General features: G+C 44.4%; 1 protein-coding gene across 1 annotated transcript in view; it reads left to right on the top strand.

Annotated features, from left to right (window-relative positions):
- Positions 1–6144, top strand: part of LOC123730786 (alpha/beta hydrolase domain-containing protein 17C) — a 47211-nt gene extending 41067 nt beyond the window's left edge. Inside the window, exon 3 of the mRNA XM_045708747.1 lies at positions 5315–6144. Coding sequence (XP_045564703.1) covers positions 5315–5534 — 220 coding nt within the window. The 3' untranslated portion in view covers positions 5535–6144. The remainder of the gene's footprint in view (positions 1–5314) is intronic.
- The last annotated feature ends 17628 nt before the right edge of the window (positions 6145–23772 follow it).

The raw sequence follows: 23772 nt of genomic DNA, 5'->3' as shown, positions 1-23772 counted from the left end.
CAGAGGTAGGGAGGCGAGCAGGCCAGAGGTGGATGAACGCAGTGCCCTTGTTTGGGTGTAGGGCCTGATCAGAGCCTGAAGGTACGGAGGTGCCGTTCCCCTCACAGCTCCATAGGCAAGCACCATGGTCTTGTAGCGGATGTTTTGCTTTTGCTGTAAAGCCTTTTTGAAATCGGACAACGTGGTTCGATTAAGGAGAGGTGTATCTATAAAACGGTGTAAAATAGTCATATGTTTGAGAAATTGAAGTTATAGCATTTATGAGGTTTTGCATTTAGCGTGACGCGATTCCACTGGCTGTTGATTAGGGTGGGACGCAAGCGTCCCACTGGCCCAGAGAGGTTAAGGTGCAGCAGTAGGTACGTAGGTAGGTAGTAACTCTCCATGCTAGCTAGCTTTGAAAGGATGGCGGCTGAGCTCACAGACCTATTGAAAAATAGGACTCCCAGGTCTCGGTCTCTGGCTGGCCTCTATCAGATACCTGTAATATCCATAAGGGTTTGTATTGTGTCCCCCCTGGTCATATACCATGAGCAGCTACTTCCTGTACTTTGCAAGGTAGAAAATAAGTCTTGGTTATCAGATGGAGAACAAGCTATTAGGATGAGAAATACTGTACATTTGGTGCAGGTGGGAGGAACAGATAGCATCAAACTGTTATCAGCCCTCAGCCCTGACACCTGTCGAACAATGGCATCAAACTGTTATCAGCCATGAGATCTGTGGGTAGAAGAGGAGGGGGGGTGGAGAGCGGGCTGAAGTTGAATCTGCAAGTGGCTCTCCTAAACTGGGACTGCTATAGAGGACTGCTATTGAGGCCTACAGGTAACTGCCAAAATAATGGAAACACTTGAGTAAATGAGGGTTCTGTGGTCTCTGTTATGGTGTGGAGAGCAATATCCTGGCATGGGTTAGGACCTCTCATCCCCTTAGAGGGTCTCTGTTACAGTGCCTTGCAAAAGTGTTCATCCCCCTTGGCATTTTTCCTATTTTGTTGCATTACAACCTGTAATTTAAATTGATTTCTATTTGGATTTCATGTAATGGACATACACAAAATTGTCCAAATTAGTGTAGTGAAATGGAAAAAATAGCATGTTTCAAAAAATTATAAAAAATAAAAACTAGAAAAGTGGTGTGTGCGTATGTATTCACTCCCTTTACTATGAAGTCCCCGGGTGCAACCAATTACCTACATAAGTGGCATAATTAAAGTCCACCTGTGTGCAATCTAAGTGTCACATAATCTACACACCTGTTCTGAAAGGGCCCTGAGTCTGCAACACCACTAAGCAATGGGCACCACCAAGCAAGCGGCACCATGAAGACCAAGGAGCTCTCCAAACAGGTCAGGGACAAAGTTGTGGAGAAGTACAGATCAGGGTTGGGTTGTAAAAAATATCCGAAACTTTGAACATCCCACGTTGCACCATTTAATCCATTATTAAAAAATGGAAAGAATATAGCACCACAACAAACCTGCCAAGAGAGGGCTGCCCACCAAAACTCACAGACCAGGCAAGGAGGGCATTAATCAGAGAGGCAACAAAGACACCAAAGATAACCCTGAAGGAGCTGCAAAGCTCCACAGCGGAGACTGGAGTATCTGTCCATAGGACCACTTTAAGCCGTACACTCCACAGAGCTGGGCTTTACGGGAAGAGTGGCCAGAAAAAAGCCAAAAGCCATAAGCAAATGCTTTTGGTGTTTGCCAAAAAGCGTATGGCAGACTCCCCAAACATATGGAAGAAGGCACTCTGGTCAGATGAGACAAAGATTTCGGTTTTTGGCCATCAAGGAAAAAGCTATGTCTGGCGCAAACCCAACACCTCTCATCACCCCGAGAACACCATCCCCACAGTGAAGCATGGTGGTGGCAGCATCATGCTGTTGGGATGTTTTTCATCGGCAGGGACTGGGAAATTGGTCAGAATTTAAGGAATTATGGATGGCGCTAAATACAGGGAAATTCTTGAGGGAAACCTGTTTCAGTCTTCCAGAGATTTGAGACTGGGACGGAGGTTCACCTTCCAGCAGGACAATGACCCTAAGCATACTGTTAAAGCAACACTCGAGTGGTTTAACCTCTTACATCTAGACCGCTCCAATATCCAATGATAGGGCGTGGTGCGAATTACAAAGTCCTCAAAAATCCCAAAACGTCAATTTTTCAAACATTACTATTTTACACCATTTTAAAGACAACTCTCCTTTATCTAACCACATTGTCCGATTTCAAAAAGGCCTTACAACGAAAGCAAAACATTTAGATTATGTCAGGAGAGTACCCAGCCAGAAATAATCACACACCCATTTTTCAAGCTAGCATATAATGTCACAAAAACCAAAACCACAGCTAAATGCAGCACTAACCTTTGATGATCTTCATCAGATGACACTACTAGGACATTATGTTATACAATACATGCATGTTTTGTTCAATCAAGTTCATATTTATATCAAAAAACAGCTTTTTACATTAGCATGTGACGTTCAGAACTAGCATACCCACCGACACTTCCGGTGAATTTACTAAATTACTCACGATAAACGTTCACAAAAAACATAATTATTTTAAGAATTATAGATACAGAACTCCGTTATGCAATCGCTATGTCAGATTTTAAAATAGCTTTTCGGTGAAAGCACATTTTGCAATATTCTGAGTAGATAGCCCGGCCATCATGGCTAACTATTTTGACACCCACCAAGTGTGGTACTCACCAAACTCAGATTTACTATAAGAAAAATTGGATTACCTTTGCTGTTCTTCGTCAGAATGCACTCCCAGGACTTGTACTTTACACCCAATGTTGTTTTGGTTCCAAATAATCCATAGTTATATCCAAATAGCGGCGTTTTGTTCTTGCCTTCAAGACACTATCCGAAGGGTGACGTGCCGGTGCGTATCGTGACAAAAAAATTCAAAATAATCCATTACCGTACTTCGAAGCATGTCAAACGCTGTTTAAAATCAATTTTTATGCGTTTTTTTTCTCGTAAAATAGCGATAATATTCCGACCGGGAGACGTCGTTTTCGTTCAAAGACTGAACATGTAAAATGGACTCTTCACGCGCGCACCCATTTCATTGTTCTCAGATCGACCACTAGCCAAATGCACTACTGTTTTTCAGCCAGGGACTGCAGAGTCATCATTCCCCGTTCTGGCGCCTTCTGAGAGCCTATGGGAGCCTTAGAAAATGTCACGTTACAGCAGAGATCCTCTGTTTTTGATAAAGAGGGTATAGAAGGCCAAGAAATGGTCAGAGAGGGCACTTCCTGTTTAGAATCTTCTCAGGTTTTGGCCTGCCATATGAGTTCTGTTATACTCACAGACACCATTCAAACAGTTTTAGAAACTTTAGGGTGTTTTCTATCCAAATCTACTAATTATATGCATATTCTAGTTTCTGGGCAGGAGTAGTAACCAGATTAAATCGGGTACGTTTTTTTATCCGGCCGTGAAAATTCTGCCCCCTATCCCAAAGAAGTTAACTGACTTGCCTAGTTAAATAAAGGTCAACAAATGTTGTTGTTTTTTTTAAATAAAAAAAAATCGGCCAAATCGGCGTCCAAAAATACCGATTTCCGATTGTTATGGAAACTTGAAATCGGCCCTAATGAATCGGCCATTCCGATTAATCGGTCGACCTCTAGTGTATATATCATATGTAGTGCACATAAGGTGCGCACACCCCCTCTGTATGACGTGTAGTTAATGGTTTGGCAGCGTGCTGTGTGGAGTCAGTCTCTACACCCCTGCTGTTACTGCGCCGCTACAAGACGGAAGATGGATACACTACTAATGCCCCCAAGGAGGTCCATTTGTCTTAATGTGTTTGTCTTCCCCACTCTCTCCCTTTTCTTTCTTTCTCTCCCTTTTCTCTCTTTCACTCCCTTTTCTCTCTTTCTCTCCCTTTTCTCTCTTTCTCTCCCTTTTCTCTCTTTCTCTCCCTTTTCTCTCTTTCTCTCCCTTTTCTCTCTTTCTCTCCCTTTTCTCTCTTTCTCTCCCTTTTCTCTCTTTCTCTCCCTTTTCTCTCTTTCTCTCCCTTTTCTCTCTTTCTCTCCCTTTTCTCTCTTTCACTCCCTTTTCTCTCTTTCTCTCCCTTTTCTCTCTTTCACTCCCTTTTCTCTCTTTCTCTCCCTTTTCTCTCTTTCTCTCCCTTTTCTCTTTTTCTCTCCCTTTTCTCTCTTTCTCTCCCTTTTCTCTTTTTCTCTCCCTTTTCTCTCTTTCTCTCCCTTTTCTCTCTTTCTCTCCCTTTTCTCTCTTTCTCTCCCTTTTCTCTCTTTCACTCCCTTTTCTCTCTTTCTCTCCCTTTTCTCTCTTTCTCTCCCTTTTCTCTCTTTCTCTCCCTTTTCTCTCTCTTTCTCTCCCTTTTCTCTCTCTTTCACTCCCTTTTCTCTCTCTTTCACTCCCTTTTCTCTCTCTTTCACTCCCTTTTACTCCCTTTTCTCTCTTTAACTCCCTTTTCTCTCTTTCACTCCCTTTTCTCTCTTTCACTCCCTTTTCTCTCTTTCACTCCCTTTTCTCTCTCTTTCACTCCCTTTTCTCTCTCTTTCACTCCCTTTTCTCTCTCTTTCACTCCTTCTCTCCCTTTTCTCTCTTTCACTCCCTTTTCTCTCTCTTTCACTCCTTTTTCTCTCTTTCTCTCCCTTTTCTCTCTTTCACTCCCTTTTCTCTCTTTCTCTCCCTTTTCTCTCTTTCTCTCCCTTTTCTCTCTTTCTCTCCCTTTTCTCTCTTTCTCTCCCTTTTCTCTCTTTCTCTCCCTTTTCTCTCTTTCTCTCCCTTTTCTCTCTTTCTCTCCCTTTTCTCCCTTTCACTCCCTTTTCTCTCTTTCACTCCCTTTTCTCTCTTTCACTCCCTTTTCTCTCTTTCACTCCCTTTTCTCTCTTTCACTCCCTTTTCTCTCTTTCACTCCCTTTTCTCTCTTTCACTCCCTTTTCTCTCTCTTTCACTCCCTTTTCTCTCTCTTTCACTCCTTTTCTCTCTCTTTCACTCCTTCTCTCTCTTCTCTCTCTTTCACTCCTTCTCTCCCTTTTCTCTCTCTTTCACTCCCTTTTCTCTCTTTCACTCCCTTTTCTCTCTTTCACTCCCTTTTCTCTCTTTCTCTCCCTTTTCTCTCTTTCTCTCCCTTTTCTCTCTTTCTCTCCCTTTTCTCTCTTTCTCTCTCTCACTCCCTTTTCTCTTTCTCTCGCTGTCTCTCCCTTTTCTCTCTCTTTCTTTCCCTTTTCTCTCTTTCGCTGTCTCTCTGCCGCGCGGGCTCTCGCTTTGTTAAAGCATTGATAAAATGTAACCCCTTCTCTCTCCCCAGCATCGACAAGGTGTCCAAGGTGGTGTCGCCGGTGCTGGTGATCCACGGCACGGAGGATGAGGTGATCGACTTCTCGCACGGCCTGGCTATGTACGAGCGCTGCCCGCGTGCCGTGGAGCCCCTGTGGGTGGAGGGCGCCGGGCACAACGACATCGAGCTCTACGCCCAGTACTTGGAGCGACTCAAGCAGTTCATCTCCATTGAGCTGCCCACATCCTGATCTCCCTTGGCCTCCTCCACTAAAACCTAGAGGGGGGCTGCGTATCAAGTCTAAAATGGCTTCCTTTTTTCTTTCCTTGATCTGTGCAGAGAGAAGTTGATTGGTGGAAATTTGATACCTGAAATCCACCATGTTGGTTTGTATTGTTTATCGGTGCAGATGTTGGAGAGGAGGGGAGGAAGTGTTGAGATGCTTCCCCCAGGGCTTAACCAGGTCAGGCTGAGCTGAGCCAGGCCAAGGCATCCCCGGTGCTCATATGTGGACAGGTCTCTTTGCCAAGGAGCTAGGGCCCGCTCAGTATTTGCACTTGCTCTTCAATCTGGATCTCGATTTGATTCTCCTTCTCTCTCTCGCTCTATCTCTGCCGGTGGGGATGTGATAAATTCCCTCTTGTTCTCTCCATTTCATCTTTTTCTCTCTCTTATGCTCATGATTGATTGACTTTGTATTCTTTTATACCTGATGAAGAACAATCTGTTTTGCACCTCAGATACATGATTGATGTTCTTGCTTGTTTGTTTTTGTTTAAAATTGTTTAGTATTTTTTTTTCATTCAGGGTGAATTCAAACGAATGCACTTTTATTGTGCAGATATTTTCAGGTAATCAAACTGTATGTTCTGATGTATGTTTTTTGTTCTCTTATTGACATTCCATGTGTTTCACAACACAGAGAAACTCATTCCCATCTTGTTTTCAAGGCCAGTGTGTGTGACCGTGTGAGAGATGGGTGTGGTTGAAAAACGTCATTACCCAGCTCACCCCTGGGTGTCTCACCTCTGTAACAGTGCTCTTGTTAACTGGAGGTCATGTGGAAAGAAGGGCCAGGTGTTTTTCCTCAACTGGGGTTTTCAGTGAGGGACACCACCTGACCCTAATGATGACACTAGGCCATGTATCAAATAAAAACACACTTACAATGTACTGTAATTGAACCTGTGTCCCAGGACTGAATCAGCCCCTGACCTCGCGGCCTGGATTTGAACACCCCTATGGAGAATCCCAAATCAACCCCTAGCCAGTACTGTCTCTAGACACACCTGATCAACCCCTAGCCAGTACTGTCTCTAGACACACCTGATCAACCCCTAGCCAGTACTGTCTCTAGACACACCTGATCAACCCCTAGCCAGTACTGTCTCTAGATGACACCTGATCAACCCCTAGCCAGTACTGTCTCTAGACACACCTGATCAACCCCTAGCCAGTACTGTCTCTAGATGACACCTGATCAACCCCTAGCCAGTACTGTCTCTAGATGTCACCTGATCAACCCCTAGCCAGTACTGTCTCTAGATGACACCTGATCAACCCCTAGCCAGTACTGTCTCTAGACACACCTGATCAACCCCTAGCCAGTACTGTCTCTAGATGACACCTGATCAACCCCTAGCCAGTACTGTCTCTAGACACACCTGATCAACCCCTAGCCAGTACTGTCTCTAGACACACCTGATCAACCCCTAGCCAGTACTGTCTCTAGACACACCTGATCAACCCCTAGCCAGTACTGTCTCTAGACGACACCTGATCAACCCCTAGCCAGTACTGTCTCTAGACGACACCTGATCAACCCCTAGCCAGTACTGTCTCTAGACACACCTGATCAACCCCTAGCCGGTACTGTCTCTAGACACACCTGATCAACCCCTAGCCAGTACTGTCTCTAGACGACACCTGATCAACCCCTAGCCAGTACTGTCTCTAGACACACCTGATCAACCCCTAGCCGGTACTGTCTCTAGACACACCTGATCAACCCCTAGCCAGTACTGTCTCTAGACGTCACCTGATCAACCCCTAGCCAGTACTGTCTCTAGACACACCTGATCAACCCCTAGCCAGTACTGTCTAGACATCTAGAGACAGTACTGGCTAGGGGTTGATCAGGTGTGTCTAGAGACAGTACTGTCTCTAGACACACCTGATCAACCCCTAGCCAGTACTGTCTCTAGACACACCTGATCAACCCCTAGCCAGTACTGTCTCTAGATGTCACCTGATCAACCCCTAGCCAGTACTGTCTCTAGATGACACCTGATCAACCCCTAGCCAGTACTGTCTCTAGACACACCTGATCAACCCCTAGCCAGTACTGTCTCTAGACACACCTGATCAACCCCTAGCCAGTACTGTCTCTAGACACACCTGATCAACCCCTAGCCAGTACTGTCTCTAGATGACACCTGATCAACCCCTAGCCAGTACTGTCTATAGACACACCTGATCCACCCCTAGCCAGTACTGTCTCTAGATGACACCTGATCAACCCCTAGCCAGTACTGTCTCTAGATGTCACCTGATCAACCCCTAGCCAGTACTGTCTCTAGATGACACCTGATCAACCCCTAGCCAGTACTGTCTCTAGATGACACCTGATCAACCCCTAGCCAGTACTGTCTCTAGATGTCACCTGATCAACCCCTAGCCAGTACTGTCTCTAGATGTCACCTGATCAACCCCTAGCCAGTACTGTCTCTAGACACACCTGATCAACCCCTAGCCGGTACTGTCTCTAGATGACACCTGATCAACCCCTAGCCAGTACTGTCTCTAGATGTCACCTGATCAACCCCTAGCCAGTACTGTCTCTAGATGACACCTGATCAACCCCTAGCCAGTACTGTCTCTAGACACAGCTGATCAACCCTTAGCCAGTACTGTCTCAAGACACCCCTGTAGATCTGAAAGGAGCAGATTTAAACAGTTTTCATGTTTTTCTGCCTTGCTGTTCGGAGGAATTTTTTTTTACCATATTGCTAAGACCTTTCCATTCATTTCAGATCTAGAGGTATGCCTTGGTCGTAGGAGTTGATTTGGGATTCAGCACCAGTGTAGATGTTTTTCTTCAGAAGTTTTCCATGAAGCCATTTTGTTCGTCTGTTCAGAATTAAGATTGTGTTTAACGTAAATGCTTTGGGTTGCTGTTTGTCAGTATGTACCTGTTCCTTTCATTTCAACACTACAAATAAAGCCTTAAGTCTGTGGACATTTCACCCTAACATTCCTGTAGACTTGAGTTGGGGAGTCTCATGGTCTGCAGGGGGACTGACTGCTGCTATCGGTTCGGTTGGAGGGATCTTCTCAATCACTGTGAAAAGATGTTTTGGGGTAATACTTCACCTAATGCAATCTCAATGAGTCTTCACATGTAGATGAGAGATTTTTGAGCCATCTCACCACCTTTTGCAGATTCTGGCTGTATCCCTTTTTCCTAGGGGTAAGGGGGGATTCCCCCCCAACAGACCTCTTCCCTGCTTCCCATCTCGTTTCACTCCAAAGAACTCTGCAAGTGTCACCAAGACTACGTTTTGGAAGAAACACTGCATGCAAACAACTTTTCATAAAGGACATTTTGAGTGTAGAGAGTGAAGAAGCCAGAGGAATCACTGGGTTGAAGTATTCTGCAGATGTTCTCAGCTGGAAAAAGAGAAACGCTACACTGCTCAGTGTCCTTTTCGAAGGAGGAGGTATAATTGAAGGATATGTACGTAGCAACTTGTGATTAACGTTTTGACTGATCAGTGTATTGCTGTGAGGTGATGGCTGTATTTTGCGGTCGTGGTTGGGTTTTCGTGTGATGAGTAAAAGATTCTAGTGTTTTCTCGTCATAACTTACTAAGGGGCCTATGTTTTGACACAGCGAGCCCTTTTACTTAACATCTAGTTTTTTCTGCTTGTCTTTTTTAAAAAACGAAAAACTCCTTTAGTCCCATTTATTGTTTTGATACTGACATTTTTACGATGTTATTTTCCAGTAAATGTTGATAGATTTACACTCTAATGCCGGTTGTCAGAACCATATGTAATGTATCTATATATCCTCTATACATAATATAAAACATTGATTTAAGGGCTATTCTAGCCTTCTTGAGTTTAACACTGGAGTCACAGTATGCAAATCTAATGCATAAAAAAAACTAGTGGGTACAGAGGTTTATTAGTGTTAAACTGACAAAGAAAAAGCCTTAAATGTGCCGTGCTACAGATTGTCATTCATGTTGGCTGTGTTGCTTTCAGGCAACACGGTGGATGTTTTAATGCTTAATGGAATAAAGAATGCATGGAATTACATATACTTGTCTGTTCTATTGTTTTTAAACGTATTATCTCGGTCTACTACTGTGCTGATGTTCCTGTCCATGTTCTAGCATCCATGAAGGACCATTTATTTTTACTTTATTTTACACCTGAGTAAATGAGGGATACAAGGTATTTTGAAAGCAGTTGCTTCCACACAGGTGTGGTTCCTGAGTTAATTAAGCAATTAACATCCCATCATGCATAGGGTCATGTATAATAATGCCCAGTTGATTATTATTTTGGCTACCATGGCTAGAAGTGATCTGTGACTTTGAAAGAGAGGTCTCAAAGGAGCATAGGGGCTTTAAAGGTTGTGTGTGTCTGTCACCAGATCTCAACCCAATTGAACACTTATGGGTGCAACTCTATATTAGGAAGGTGTTTTTAGAGGCCACTAGTCATGCGTTGCTCAGTTTACTAAACTCTCGTTGAATAATCACCTCCATGGTAGCCTGGGATAGTAAGCTTTATAGCTAGTTACTAGCTTTATTATAGTTACAGTATATTGGGTGGCAGGTAGCCTAGTGGTTAGGCTAGCCTAGTGGTTAGGGGTGTTGGGCCAGTAACTGAAAGGTCGCTGGTTCGAATCCCAGAGCCGACTAGGTGAAAACTCGGTCTGTGTCCATGTGCAAGGCTCTTAACCCTAATTGCTCCTGTAAGTCTCTCTGGTTAAGTGACTTGCTAATCTGCTAAAATGACATAAAATACAGAGTACTGTAGGTTATAGGCAATACTCTTTCAGTGTTATGAAATCTCTGTAGTCCAGGGATGGCGAGGGGAAACTTGAAGCCTCTTGTGAGAGTATAGGAGCAGCGTGAGTAGTGCGAGAGTGTACACTGGCCAGCTGCCAGGCTTAGGGGCTCCAGGCGAGGAAGGGGAGGTGAGCCAGCAACCTGTTTTACATGTCTGGGTGTCTGCCTGGAGGCTGGGAGCTGGGGTCTGGGGCAGTGTACAGACAAAGATATGTGTTATTGAGGTGTTTACCTGATATGACTGTTGCCATCTGGGGTCTGAAGCCTTATGTAGTAGCTACTATACAGTGCATACGAAGGATTGGTCCTTGGAGCCGAATAGCAGTGTTTACCTCTAATTGAATAGGGAGCCGGATTGGTATTTTTTAATTTTATTTCACCTTTATTTAACCAGGTAGGCAAGTTGAGAACAAGTTCTCATTTACAATTGCGACCTGGCCAAGATAAAGCAAAGCAGTTCGACAACATACAAAAACAGAGTTACACATGGAGTAAAACAACATACAATCAATGATACAGTAGAAACAAATAAGACTATATACAATGTGAGCAAATGATGTGAGATAAGGGGGGTGAAGGCAAAAAAGGCTATGGTGGCAGAGTAATTAAAGTATAGCAAGTAAAACACTGGAATGGTAGATTTGTTATTTGAAGAAAGTTCAAAGTTAAAATATAAATAATATGGTGCAAAGGAGCAAAATAAATAAATACAGTAGGGGAAGAGGTAGTAGTTTGGGCTAAATTATAGATGGGCTATGTACAGGTGCAGTGATCTAGGAGCTGCTCTGATAGCTGGTGCTTAAAGCTAGTGAGGGAGATAAGTGTTTCCAGTTTCAGAGATTTTTGTAGTTCGTTCGTTCCAGTCATTGGCAGCAGAGAACTGGAAGGAGAGACGACCAAAGGAGGAGTTGGCTTTAGGGGTGACCAGAGAGATATACCTGCTGGAGCGCGTGCTACAGGTGGGTGCTGCTATGGTGACCAGTGAGGGGGGACTTTACCTAGAGCCAATGTATTTGGCGCGGATTATGAAGCGAAGGCCAGCCAACGAGAGCGTACAGGTCGCAGTGGTGGGTAGTATATGGGGCTTTGGTGACAAAACGGATGGCACTGTGATAGACTGCATCCAGCTTGTTGAGTAGGGTATTGGAGGCTATTTTGTAAATGACATCGCCGAAGTCGAGGATTGGTAGGATGGTCAGTTTTACGAGGGTAAGTTTGGCAGCATGAGTGAAGGATGCTTTGTTGCAAAATAGGAAGCCAATTCTAGATTTAACTTTGGATTGGAGATGATTGATGTGAGTCTGGAAGGAGAGTTTACAGTCTAACCAGACACCTAGGTATTTGTAGTTGTCCACAAAATTTAAGTCAGAACCGTCCAGAGAAGTGATGCTGGACAGGCGGGCAGGTGCAGGCAGCGATCTGTTGAAGAGCATGCATTTAGTTTTACTTGTATTTAGGAGCAGTTGGAGACCACGGAAGGAGAGTTGTATGGCAATGAAGCTCGTCTGGAGGGTTGTTAACACAGTGTCCAAAGAAGGGCCAGAAGTATACAGAATGGTGTCGTCTGCGTAGAGGTGGATCAGAGCTTCACCAGCAGCAAGAGTGACATCATTGATGTATACAGAGAAAAGAGTTGGCCCAAGAATTGAACCCTGTGGTACCCCCATAGAGACTGCCAGAGGTCCGGACAGCAGGCCCTCCGATTTGACACACTGAACTCTATCAGAGAAGTAGTTGGTGAACCAGGCGACGCAATCGTTTGAGAAACCAAGGCTACTGAGTCTGCCGATGAGGATGTGGTGATTAACAGAGTCAAAAGCATTGGTATGACTATGTTGCGTCTACATACTGTACAGAGCCACTTGTTAAAAAGGGTTTCATTTGTGTGGTGTGGTGGCAGCAAGCACAATTGAAAGTTAGAAGAAAATCTAACATAAAAAAGGACACGTGAGTTTTCATATCAAAGTCCCAAGATGTGAGAATTCACTGTAGAACTTCAGGAATGTATTACATTTGCATTGGGGATTATGATCAAGCACGTTGACACTTGATCTGAGAAAACACTAGCCATCCAGTGGACCCAAGCACTGCAACAACTACGTTTAACAAGCACTGCAACAACTACGTTTAAACAAGCACTGCAACAACTACGTTTAAACAAGCACTGCAACAACTACGTTTAAACAAGCACTGCAACAACTACGTTTAACAAGCACTGCAACAACTACGTTTAAACAAGGACTGCAACAACTACGTTTAAACAAGCACTGCAACAACTACGTTTAACAAGCACTGCAACAACTACGTTTAAACAAGCACTGCAACAACTACGTTTAAACAAGCACTACAATAACTACGTTTAAACAAGCACTGCAACAACTACGTTTAAACAAGCACTGCAACAACTACGTTTGAACAAGCACTGCAACAACTACGTTTAACAAGCACTGCAACAACTACGTTTAAACAAGCACTGCAACAACTACGTTTGAACAAGCACTGCAACAACTACGTTTAACAAGCACTGCAACAACTACGTTTAAACAAGCACTGCAACAACTACGTTTAAACAAGCACTGCAACAACTACGTTTAAACAAGCACTGCAATAACTACGTTTAAACAAGCACTGCAATAACTACGTTTAAACAAGCACTGCAACAACTACGTTTAACAAGCACTGCAACAACTACGTTTAAACAAGCACTGCAACAACTACGTTTAACAAGCACTGCAACAACTACGTTTAAACAAGCACTGCAACAACTACATTTAAACAAGCACTGCAACAACTACGTTTAACAAGCACTGCAACAACTACGTTTAACAAGCACTGCGACAACTACGTTTAACAAGCACTGCAACAACTACGTTTAAACAAGCACTGCAACAACTACGTTTAACAAGCACTGCAACAACTACGTTTAACAAGCACTGCAACAACTACGTTTAAACAAGCACTGCAACAACTACATTTAAACAAGCACTGCAACAACTACGTTTAAACAAGCACTGCAACAACTACGTTTAAACAAGCACTGCAACAACTACGTTTAAACAAGGGCATTTGTAGTTTAGTTTTTATCTTAATACACATATGGGTAATTCCACGGTTACAGAGGGATGTTGAGACTCAGACTTTTCACTTTAAAATGTATGCCAAACAAAAAACAATGATTGCAAAGAGCAGTGCAGATGTAAAGGTTGGTAACAGAATGACTGCACCAACAGCACAAACGGTCATTCTGTTACCAACCTTTGCATCTGCACTGTTATACGAGTAAATGTGTTTTTGTAAAATGTTCAGTGTAAGTTAAAAGTTGTCAAGTTGAATGTCTGTAACTTTGCAATCATTGGGTTTTGTTTGGCATACATTTTAAAGTGAAAAATCTGAGTTTCAACGTCACTCTGTCACTCTCATATCTAAAGACAAGCTCTGTAGCTGCAGTGATCTATTGAAATGTCCTTACTACTCTCTCCTCCTCTCCCTCTCACTCCCTCCCTTGCTCGCTATACCATCCCCAAACTAAAGTAGCAGCACAAACATCAAGTTAAATGTAATCATCCCATGCAGATTTGACTGCTCAAGTCCTTCAGTAATCAATGTGTAGGCTAATTAAATATTTTGTCTAATTCCAGCATTCCTCAGATAATGCCATAAATCTACAAGGATTATTTAGTAGGAAATTACTGATTAACCAGCTAATCCATTTCTGGCCCTTGATAGATTTAAGTGATCCTTTAACCACAGGTTTAGGATCAGTTGATCATCCCCACATTTGAACTTGAAGTTAATTTCTCTTAGAGGTCATGGGCTGGTCACATCCGTACTGTACATGACGTGTGAGATGTGGAAAAGGTCTGGATGTGTGGTAGGGTGATTAAGGTTCCTGTGAACCTTTTTCCCTGGTGCAAGACAATGACCCTGGCTGGCTGTTTCCTCAGACCATCTTCCTCACTGGGAATTCTGTAATTCCCACACTCAGCTGGAATGAACACTGATTACGCACACTTCCCCATAGACATAGAGACAAAGACATACACACTCACCTCCTGAAAGATTTACAGAGACACACTTTCCACATACGCACTCGCACACACTCCCAGATACCCACACACGTCCTGAAACAGACAGACATCCCACAGCCCACCAAATCCCATGGGCATCCTCAACTAATAATGTAATGTCTAGCCTGAGCAGTGAGTTGTCCACTACCCTCAAGTCAGGTTCTATCTTCAGGGGAAATGTAACAGGCTTTCAGCCTGAGCAGGTTACTAACCTTCATAGAAGAGTGAGTCTAATGATTAAACTGTAGTGCTTGGGTTTCCTTTTGTTCTAGTAATCTAACATTTTTAGACATCCTATTGATTTATCTGTTTTCTTTGAGTTTCTGGCGATTACCCTGAAACTTCTGAAGCAACATCGACCTGAGGGAGTGCACCATCCAGGTTCCTGAGGAGATCTTGAGGAGAAGATGGGGATGGATCGTCTACACCCTCCGAAAGGCCCCCTTCATCCCCACCGGGCATAGACATGCTCTATCCTGGAGCCCACAAGGCCCCTCCATCCCCACCGGGCATAGACATGCTCTATCCTGGAGCCCACAAGGCTCCTCCATCCCCACCGGGCATAGACATGCTCTATCCTGTAGCCCACAAGGCTCCTCCATCCCCACCGGGCATAGACATGCTCTATCCTGGAGCCCACAAGGCCCCTCCATCCCCACCCGGCATAGACATGCTCTATCCTGGAGCCCACAAGGCTCCTCCATCCCCACCGAGCATAGACATGCTCTATCCTGGAGCCCACAAGGCTCCTCCATCCCCACCGGGCATAGACATGCTCTATCCTGTAGCCCACAAGGCTCCTCCATCCCCACCGGGCATAGACATGCTCTATCCTGGAGCCCACAAGGCCCCTCCATCCCCACCGGGCATAGACATGCTCTATCCTGGAGCCCACAAGGCCCCTCCATCCCCACCGGGCATAGACATGCTCTATCCTGGAGCCCACAAGGCTCCTCCATCCCCACCGGGCATAGACATGCTCTATCCTGGAGCCCACAAGGCTCCTCCATCCCCACCGGGCATAGACATGCTCTATCCTGGAGCCCACAAGGCTCCTCCATCCCCACCGGGCATAGACATGCTCTATCCTGGAGCCCACAAGGCCCCTCCATCCCCACCGGGCATAGACATGCTCTATCCTGGAGCCCACAAGGCTCCTCCATCCCCACCGGGCATAGACATGCTCTATCCTGGAGCCCACAAGGCCCCTCCATCCCCACCGGGCATAGACATGCTCTATCCTGGAGCCCACAAGGCCCCTCCATCCCCACCGGACATAGACATGCTCTATCCTGGAGCCCACAAGGCCCCTCCATCCCCACCGGGCATAGACATGCTCTATCCTGGAGCCCACAAGGCCCCTCCATCCCCACCGGGCATAGACATGCTCTATCCTGGAGCCCACAAGGGAAACGGAATAGAGCACGCCCACGCAACACTGTAGGTGAGAGCTTGAGGCAATAGAGAATCCTGGAGGCTGGAGAGGTACTTACTTAGGAACTTAACAGGATTAGGTACAATGTGGAACATAAGTCTTCCACAAGACAGAACTACTTGGAGATGGTGTTCCATGACAGACCACAGCCCTTCATCTCATTTCCCACTGTAATTCTCCAGGTTTCCTTTTAGTCTGGAGATAAGTACCTGAAGAAGAGTGGGAATAGGGTTGACAAATTTCAGTACCTTTCCCAAAGTTCCCAGATGTTCCAGAAATCCCAGTTGGAAGATCAGCAGGAAATCCAGAATCCTCCAACCAGGATTTCTGGAAAAAGTAGGAATTTGTGAAAATTGCATACATTATGCAACCCTACATGGGATGGAGAGGAGTCATCGATGGCCTATGCTCCCTGCAGGAGTAAAGTAATTTCAATGTTCTTCCACTTTGTTGTATGTGTAGTAGTCAGATTTTTTCCAGTAGACTTCCTTTAGCTTGTGGATATAAATCCAATAACATATTGTTGATGTGGACATTCTTTCCTAATGTATTTAGGTATTACTCTACACACAAGCACGTGCTCTAGCGTACCTACCGAGAAACAAGTTGGAAAAACTCAACTCTATCAATGAACAGTGAGGGGTTCTTCCACCTTGAAGTAGTTGTCAATGACAGTAACACTAAGGTATATTCAAAGCATGCATGTCTCACTGCTAAGCCATTCTCTGCTCTCTTTCACTCCATCTTGCCTTCCTCTCTATCTCACCCGCTCTCTCTCCTCTCTCCCTGTCTTCTCTTTCCCTGTCTCACTCCTTCTCTTTCCCTGTCTCACCCCTCCCTCTCTCTCCCTGTCTCACCCCTCCCTCTCTCTCCCTGTCTCACCCCTCCCTCCCTCTCTCCCCGTCTCACCCCTCCCTCTCTCTCCCTCTCTCTCTCACCCCTCCCTCTCTCCCCGTCTCACCCCTCCCTCCCTCTCTCTCCCTCTCCCTCTCACCCCTCCCTCTCTCCCCGTCTCACCCCTCCCTCTCTCTCTCTCTCCCTCTCACCCCTCCCTCTCTCTCCCTCTCCCTCTCACCCCTCCCTCTCTCCCTGTCTCACCCCTCCTCTTCGTTGCAGCATTGATAACGTTCTCAGCCTTCATTATCCCAATTCCTTACAATTCTGAAGATGGACCGCTACTGGCACACACTCACCCCGTGTCTCAGCTGATGGAGGTCATTGTAGAGGAAATGGAAGCCCTCTCCTGGAACTGGCCTCACACTGAGGGAGTTCCTGACAACTGTGGAACAGGCCTCACACTGAGGGAGTTCCTGACAACTGTGGAACAGGCCTCACACTGAGGGAGTTCCTGACAACTGTGGAACAGGCCTCACACTGAGGGAGTTCCTGACAACTGTGGAACAGGCCTCACACTGAGGGAGTTCCTGACAACTGTGGAACAGGCCTCACACTGAGGGAGTTCCTGACAACTTTGGAGCAGGAGCTCACTATCTGACATGGTTTCCAAAAATGTGGAACGCACTCACTGACTCAGTTGTTCTCTATAGCAACACAACACACTGCCAGAGGAGGGTTGGTAGGAGGGAAGGAGAGGGAGGAGGTGGATGGAAGGAGGGGTTTCAGGCAACGTTTCATAATCAACTGATTAAAAGTAATCATGTAGTTCATAGTCTATTCATAACACTGTTTATAGCCTTGATAATTTCAATGGGAAATAGGCTAATTATTCAGCAGTGTTTATCCTACTCATCTATCGAGACTTTGGGTGGAAGGAGGGGATTGGAAGGAGGGAAGGCGAGGGAGGAGGGAAGGTGAGGGAGGAGGGGGTGGAAGTATGGAAGGAGAGGGAGGAGGGAAAGAGGGGGGTAGAAGGAGGGAATGAAAGGGTGAGGGGACACAGGGACCAGTGTTCCCTTCCAGTTCCTCTCTATCAGTAGCCTAAAGTAACTCTCTCTCTCTCTCACACGCACATGCACAGGAGGTGGTCAGAGTTGTGCAAATTGAGAGATGACACATTGTGATTTTTTCTGTTATATATCTTTCCTTTGGATTGGCCATTTTCGACACAATCTTGCATGAAGAGTTATAATTGGACATACATTGCCAGGTGGTTTCAAATTATTTTTGTTTGCAGCTTTATTTTTTGGGGCTATTGGTTTATGTTTTACTCTTTTAACATTTAGGCTACCCATGCTGTACGTTATGCAAGTAACGGCGGCAGAGTCTAGTAACTAAAAACCCTGGTCTAGTTGAACACCTGTATAGATAGCGTTCTAACACCGTAAATGCCGGGTGCCCAGCCCGGCCATGTGAATTCAAATGTCCTCTCACAACGACACCGGGAGAGAGCGAGGAGGAGGAGAGGGAGATCTGTAACGTTCTCCTATTAGCCGGTGCGACTGAAAGCCAACAATTCAGTGAGGATAATCCGTCTCCAGCAACAACAAGGAGGCTAGGCCAAATATGTGCGCCGTATTTAATGAGGACCTCTGACTGTGTGGAAATTACATTACTATAGTATACTTTTTGATTGCGATAGTAGGCCTATCATGCATTTTTGAAAACGCATCGTTGTCTATACTGTGATACAGTATCTTCGAGCGGAGATGGGAGCTGTATAGCAGTGAGGAGCTAGGTTTTTAACTCGGAGCATGCCTCGGTGCCACAGTGTCTCGGTATTAGGTAAACATGACGGGGCCGGCTGCCAAACGCCGGTGATAATTCCCCCAGCACTGTCCCTTGTTCCTGCTCTGAAGTTAGACTGCTAACGTCTGACACACAGACGCACAGCGCTCTTTAGCTCTGGTGGGTCTCACTTTATTCAGTTATCAATCGGCATTGATCAGGCAACGTTTCATAATCAACTGATTAAATGTAATTCTATAATTCACAGTCTATTCATAACTCTGTTTATAGCCCTGATCATTTAAACGGGAAACAGGCTTATTATTGAGCAGTGTTTAGCCGACTCATCTACCGAGACTTCACCTCAGCAGTCCTATCTCGAAATATACACAGCATGTATACAGTTTCATTGCTCAAATCCCATTTAACAGCGGCCCCTACGGATGACTACTGGGACATATTTTACAGTATTTACCAGTAGCCCTATTCATCCTGAAAGCAGCTGCTTACAGGGATAGGACAGTTCCAATGAGGTGGTCTTTCTGTAGCCTAAGGCTATGGCAGTACTCAGCGGGGATTCCTGAAGGCTAACTGGCCAGCTATCCAGACCTGATCCAGACTAAGCTTTTGGTTGACAGGTGGGTTTGACTTAAACAGTATCTAACCAGAAAGAGGTATGTTAACTTTGGTATTGTCTATAGCAGTGGTTCCCAAACTTTTATAGTCCCGTACCCCTTCAAACGTTCAACCTCCAGCTGCGTACCCCCTCTAGCACCAGGGTCAGCGCACTCTCAAATGTTGTTTTTGCCATCATTGTAAGCCTGCCACACACACACACTATACGATACATTTATTAAACATAAGAATGAGTGTGAGTTTTTGTCACAACCCGGCTCGTAGGAAGTGACACAGAGCTCTTATAGGACCAGGGCACAAATAATAATATAATAATAATCAATAATTTTGCTCTTTATTTAACCATCTTACATATAAAACCTTAATTTGTTCATCGAAAATTGTGAGTAACTCACCACAGGTTAATGAGAAGGGTGTGCTTGAAAGGATGCAGATACTCTGCAATGTTGGGTGGTATTGGAGAGAGTCTCAGTCTTAAATCCTTTTCCACACACAGTCTGTGCCTCTATTCCACTCTCACATACTGTAGGTAAGTGGTTGCAAAGGGCATCAGTGTCTTAACAGCCCAATTTGCCAAGGCAGGATACTCTGAGCGCAGCCCAATCCAGAAATCTGGCAGTGGCTTCTGATTAAATTCAATTTTCACTGAACCGCTTGTTGCAATTTCGATGAGGCTCTCTTGTTCAGATATAGGCAAGTGGACTGGAGGCAGGGCATGAAAAGGATAATGAATCCAGTTGTTTGTGTCATCTGTTTCCGGAAAGTACCTGCGTAATTGCTCACCCAACTCACTCAGGTGCTTCGCTATATCACACTTGACATTGTCCGTAAGCTTGAGTTCATTTGCACACAAAAATCATACAATGATAGAAAGACATGTGTGTTGTCCTTGTTAATGCAGACAGAGAAGAGCTCCAACTTCTTAATCATAGCCTCAATTTTGTCCCGCACATTGAATATAGTTGTGGAAAGCCCCTGTAATCCTAGATTCAGATCATTCAGGCGAGAAAACAACATCACCCAGATAGGCCAGTCGTATGAGATACTCGTCACCATGCAAGCGGTCAGGCAAGTGAAAATTATGGTCAGTAAAGAACTTTAAACTTGTCTCTCAATTTAAAAAAAACGTGTCAATACTTTGCCCCTTGATAAGCAGCATATGTTGTAAAAGCGTTACATGGTCGATGCCCATATCATTGCATAGTGCAGAAAATACACGAGAGTTCAGGGGCCTTGCTTTATACAAAGTTAACCATTTTCACTGTAGTGTCCAAAACGCCTTTCAAGCTGTCAGGCATTCCCTTGGCAGCAAGATCCTCTCGGTGGATGCTGCAGTGTATCCAAGTGGCGTCGGGATCAACTGCTTGCATACCATTACCACTCCACTATGTCTCCTTGTCATGGCTTTTGCGCCATCAGTACAGATACCAACATGAGCAACAGCCCCTCAAAAAAGGTGAATCACATTTTTATTTGGCGTACCACCAACGGCATTGCCCAGTTTTGGAATACCTGGTCTATAGAACCCCCCCAAAATGTTATTGCTTGCTTCATATATGACACCCCTAAAGGTTTTATATGGAACCTTTTTGTAGGGTTCCTTGATCAGAACCCCAGGGTTTATTTTTCACTGAACGAAAATTGGTTCTATACAGAGTCCTTGGGTTCCATATAGCAGCCTGGTCTCATAGAGTAGACGTAACATAATAAATGTAAATCCTGAAAACTCAAATTAGAATGATATGTTACTTTTGGTATGGTTACATAAAACAGAAGGTATCTTAGGGAAAAGGAGGGGGGGGTAGGGTTAGGTTTAGCTAAAAGGGTTAAAGTTAGGGGTAGGGTTAGTATACTGAACAACTATATAAACGCAAAATGTTAAGTGTTGGTCCCATGTTTCCTGAGCTGAAATAAAAGATCACAGAAATGTTTCAGATGCACAAAAAGCTTATTTCTCTCAAATTCTGTGCACAAAATTTGTTTACATCCCTGTTAGTGAGCATTTATCCTTTGCCAAGACAATCCATCCACCTGACAGGTGTGGCATATCAAGAAACTGGTTAAACAGCATCATTACACAGTTGCACCTTGTTCTGGAGACAATAAAAGGCCACTCTAAAAAGTGCAGTTTTGTCACACAACCCAATGCCACAGATGTCTCAAGGTTTGAGGGAGCATGCAATTGGCATGCTGACTGCGGGAATGTCCACCAGAGCTGTTGCCAGATAATTTAATGTTCATTTCTCTACCATAATCCACCTCCAATGTTGTTTTAGAGAATTTGGCAGTACATCCAACTGACCTCATGACTGCAGACCCATGTGGCTCAGTTAGTCGGGAAATGGCGCTTGCAATGCCAGGTTTGTGGGTTCGATTCCCATGGGGGACCAGTATGGGAAAAATTATGAAAATGTAAGTCGCTCTGGATGAGAGCATCTGCTAAATTACTAAAAGATAAATGTAAAATGTGTGGGCATGCGGTTTTCTGATGTCAACGTTGTGAACAGAGTGACCTGCGGTGGGGTTATGATTTGGGTAGGCATAAGCTACGGACAATGAACACAATGGCAATTTGAATGCACAGAGATACCGTGACGAGATCCTGAGGCCCATTGTCGTGCCATTCATCTGCCAACATCACCTCATGTTTCAGCATGATAATCGCAAGAATCTCTACACAATTCCCGGAAGCTGAAAATATCCCAGTTCTTCCATAGCCTGCATACTCACCAGACATGTCACCCATTGAGCATGTTTGGGATGCTCTGGATCGACAGCATGTTCCATTTCCCGCCAATATCTAGCAACTTCACACAGCCATTGAGTAGGAGTAGGCCAACATTCCACAGGCCAAAATCAACAGCCTTATCAACTCTTTTGCGAAGGAGATGCCGGACTGCATGAAGCAAATGGTGGTCACACCAGATACTGACTGGTTTTCTGATCCACACCCCTACCTTTTTCTTTAAGGTATCTGTGACTAACATATGAGTATCTGTATTCCCAGTCATGTGAAATCCATAGATTATGGTCCAATTCATTTATTTAAATCTTTGAAATTGTTGCATGTTGCATTTATATTTTTGTTCAGGATAGTTGCAAAGTAGCTAAAAAGCTAGTGAGTAGTTGAAAATATGCTAATTAGCTAAAATGTTCAAGTTTTCCGTGATGAGATTTGAACATGCAACCTTTGGGTTGCTAGACTTTCGCAAACGTCTAGCCACACCAAAAATGGTTGCGTGCTCGAATCTCATCACAGAAAACTTTTGTATGTTAGCTATTTTCAACTTTTCAACTACTTACTACTTTTTAGCTACGTTGCAACTACTTAGCATGTTAGCTAACCCTTCCCCTAGCCTTAACCCTTGTAGCTAACCCTTCACCTAACCTTACCTTAACCCTTTAACCTAACTCCTAATCTTAACCCTAACCTTAACCCTAACCCTAACCTTTAGCCTAGCTAATGTTAGCATTTGCCACCTAGAAAATGTTAGCCACAACAAATGGGAATTCGTAACATATCTAAGTTTTGCACAGTTGTAAGAAATTGTATAATTTGCAATTCATAACATATTGTACGTTTTTTCAAAATCATAACATATCATATGAATTGTATTTCGTAACATATCATACAAAATGGATGATGGACAACTACAAATGAATACATACCATACGAAATCTTACATATCTTACTAAATGGAGCATCTCGGATTTACATGCAGAATAATACGAAATGCTCTGAGAGCTGGTTGCAAAGGGTGCCATATATGATGCAAGTAGAACCCTTGTTGGTTCTATACAGAACCTTTTTTCTAATAGTGTAAACAATCTAGCCTATTCGACAAGAGACTTTTGAGTTTCAAAGCTCAATTTCATGGTTTCAACCTCCTCAACCATAGCAGGACAGTTACAAAACTCCCGTGTTCGACCTGTAAGCTAATGTACAGACAGGAACAAGAGAGAGAGATGGGAAGAGCGGTATGGAGAGAAATAAGAATGGAGAGGAAAGCATAGAGAAAGAGATGGTGAGGGACAGCGATAGGAAAAAGACCAGAGAGAGAGAGACAGAGAGATGGGTGGGTGGGTGGGTAGTGAGAAAGATGGATGGGTAGTGAGAAAGAGGGGTGAGTGTGTGCAAAGGGGATTGGGACGGGACTAGAGGAAAGAAGAGAAGGGATGAAGGTGTGGGTCATGCGGATATAGGTGGCAAGGCAGACAGAGGAGATTCCAGTGCACCAATCAAACACTCACACAGTATTTCTACTGGCAGCTCATGTTCCTGAGCACCAAGTCACATCACCAGTAGTTTAGGCTACAATATACATCTCTGCGGAAATCCCACTTTCATGTTTCCATAGCCTAATTAATGCATATTTTAAATACATTTCAAGTTACTGGCCCTGCATCGAAATGCACTTGCAACGTAGGCCTACACATTTGCCTCCAATTATCAAATTATTTTATAAATGTTTCAGTCCTCCTTGAATAGAGCTAAAGTAGGTTTTATAGATTGTATCAACAATAGGCTTCCGTCAATGGAATGATAGAAATGGCTTAGAAATGAACCGGACCAATGAGTGTGCGGTGGGCGCGTCCTCCTGCCTCTGCTGCTGTAAACAGCGTGTTCAGAAGCGCCAGGCT

This window comes from Salmo salar, chromosome ssa26 (genome assembly GCF_905237065.1).
Source record: "Salmo salar chromosome ssa26, Ssal_v3.1, whole genome shotgun sequence".
Taxonomy (NCBI): domain Eukaryota; kingdom Metazoa; phylum Chordata; class Actinopteri; order Salmoniformes; family Salmonidae; genus Salmo; species Salmo salar.
This window is presented reverse-complemented; position numbering and strand designations above follow the sequence as displayed.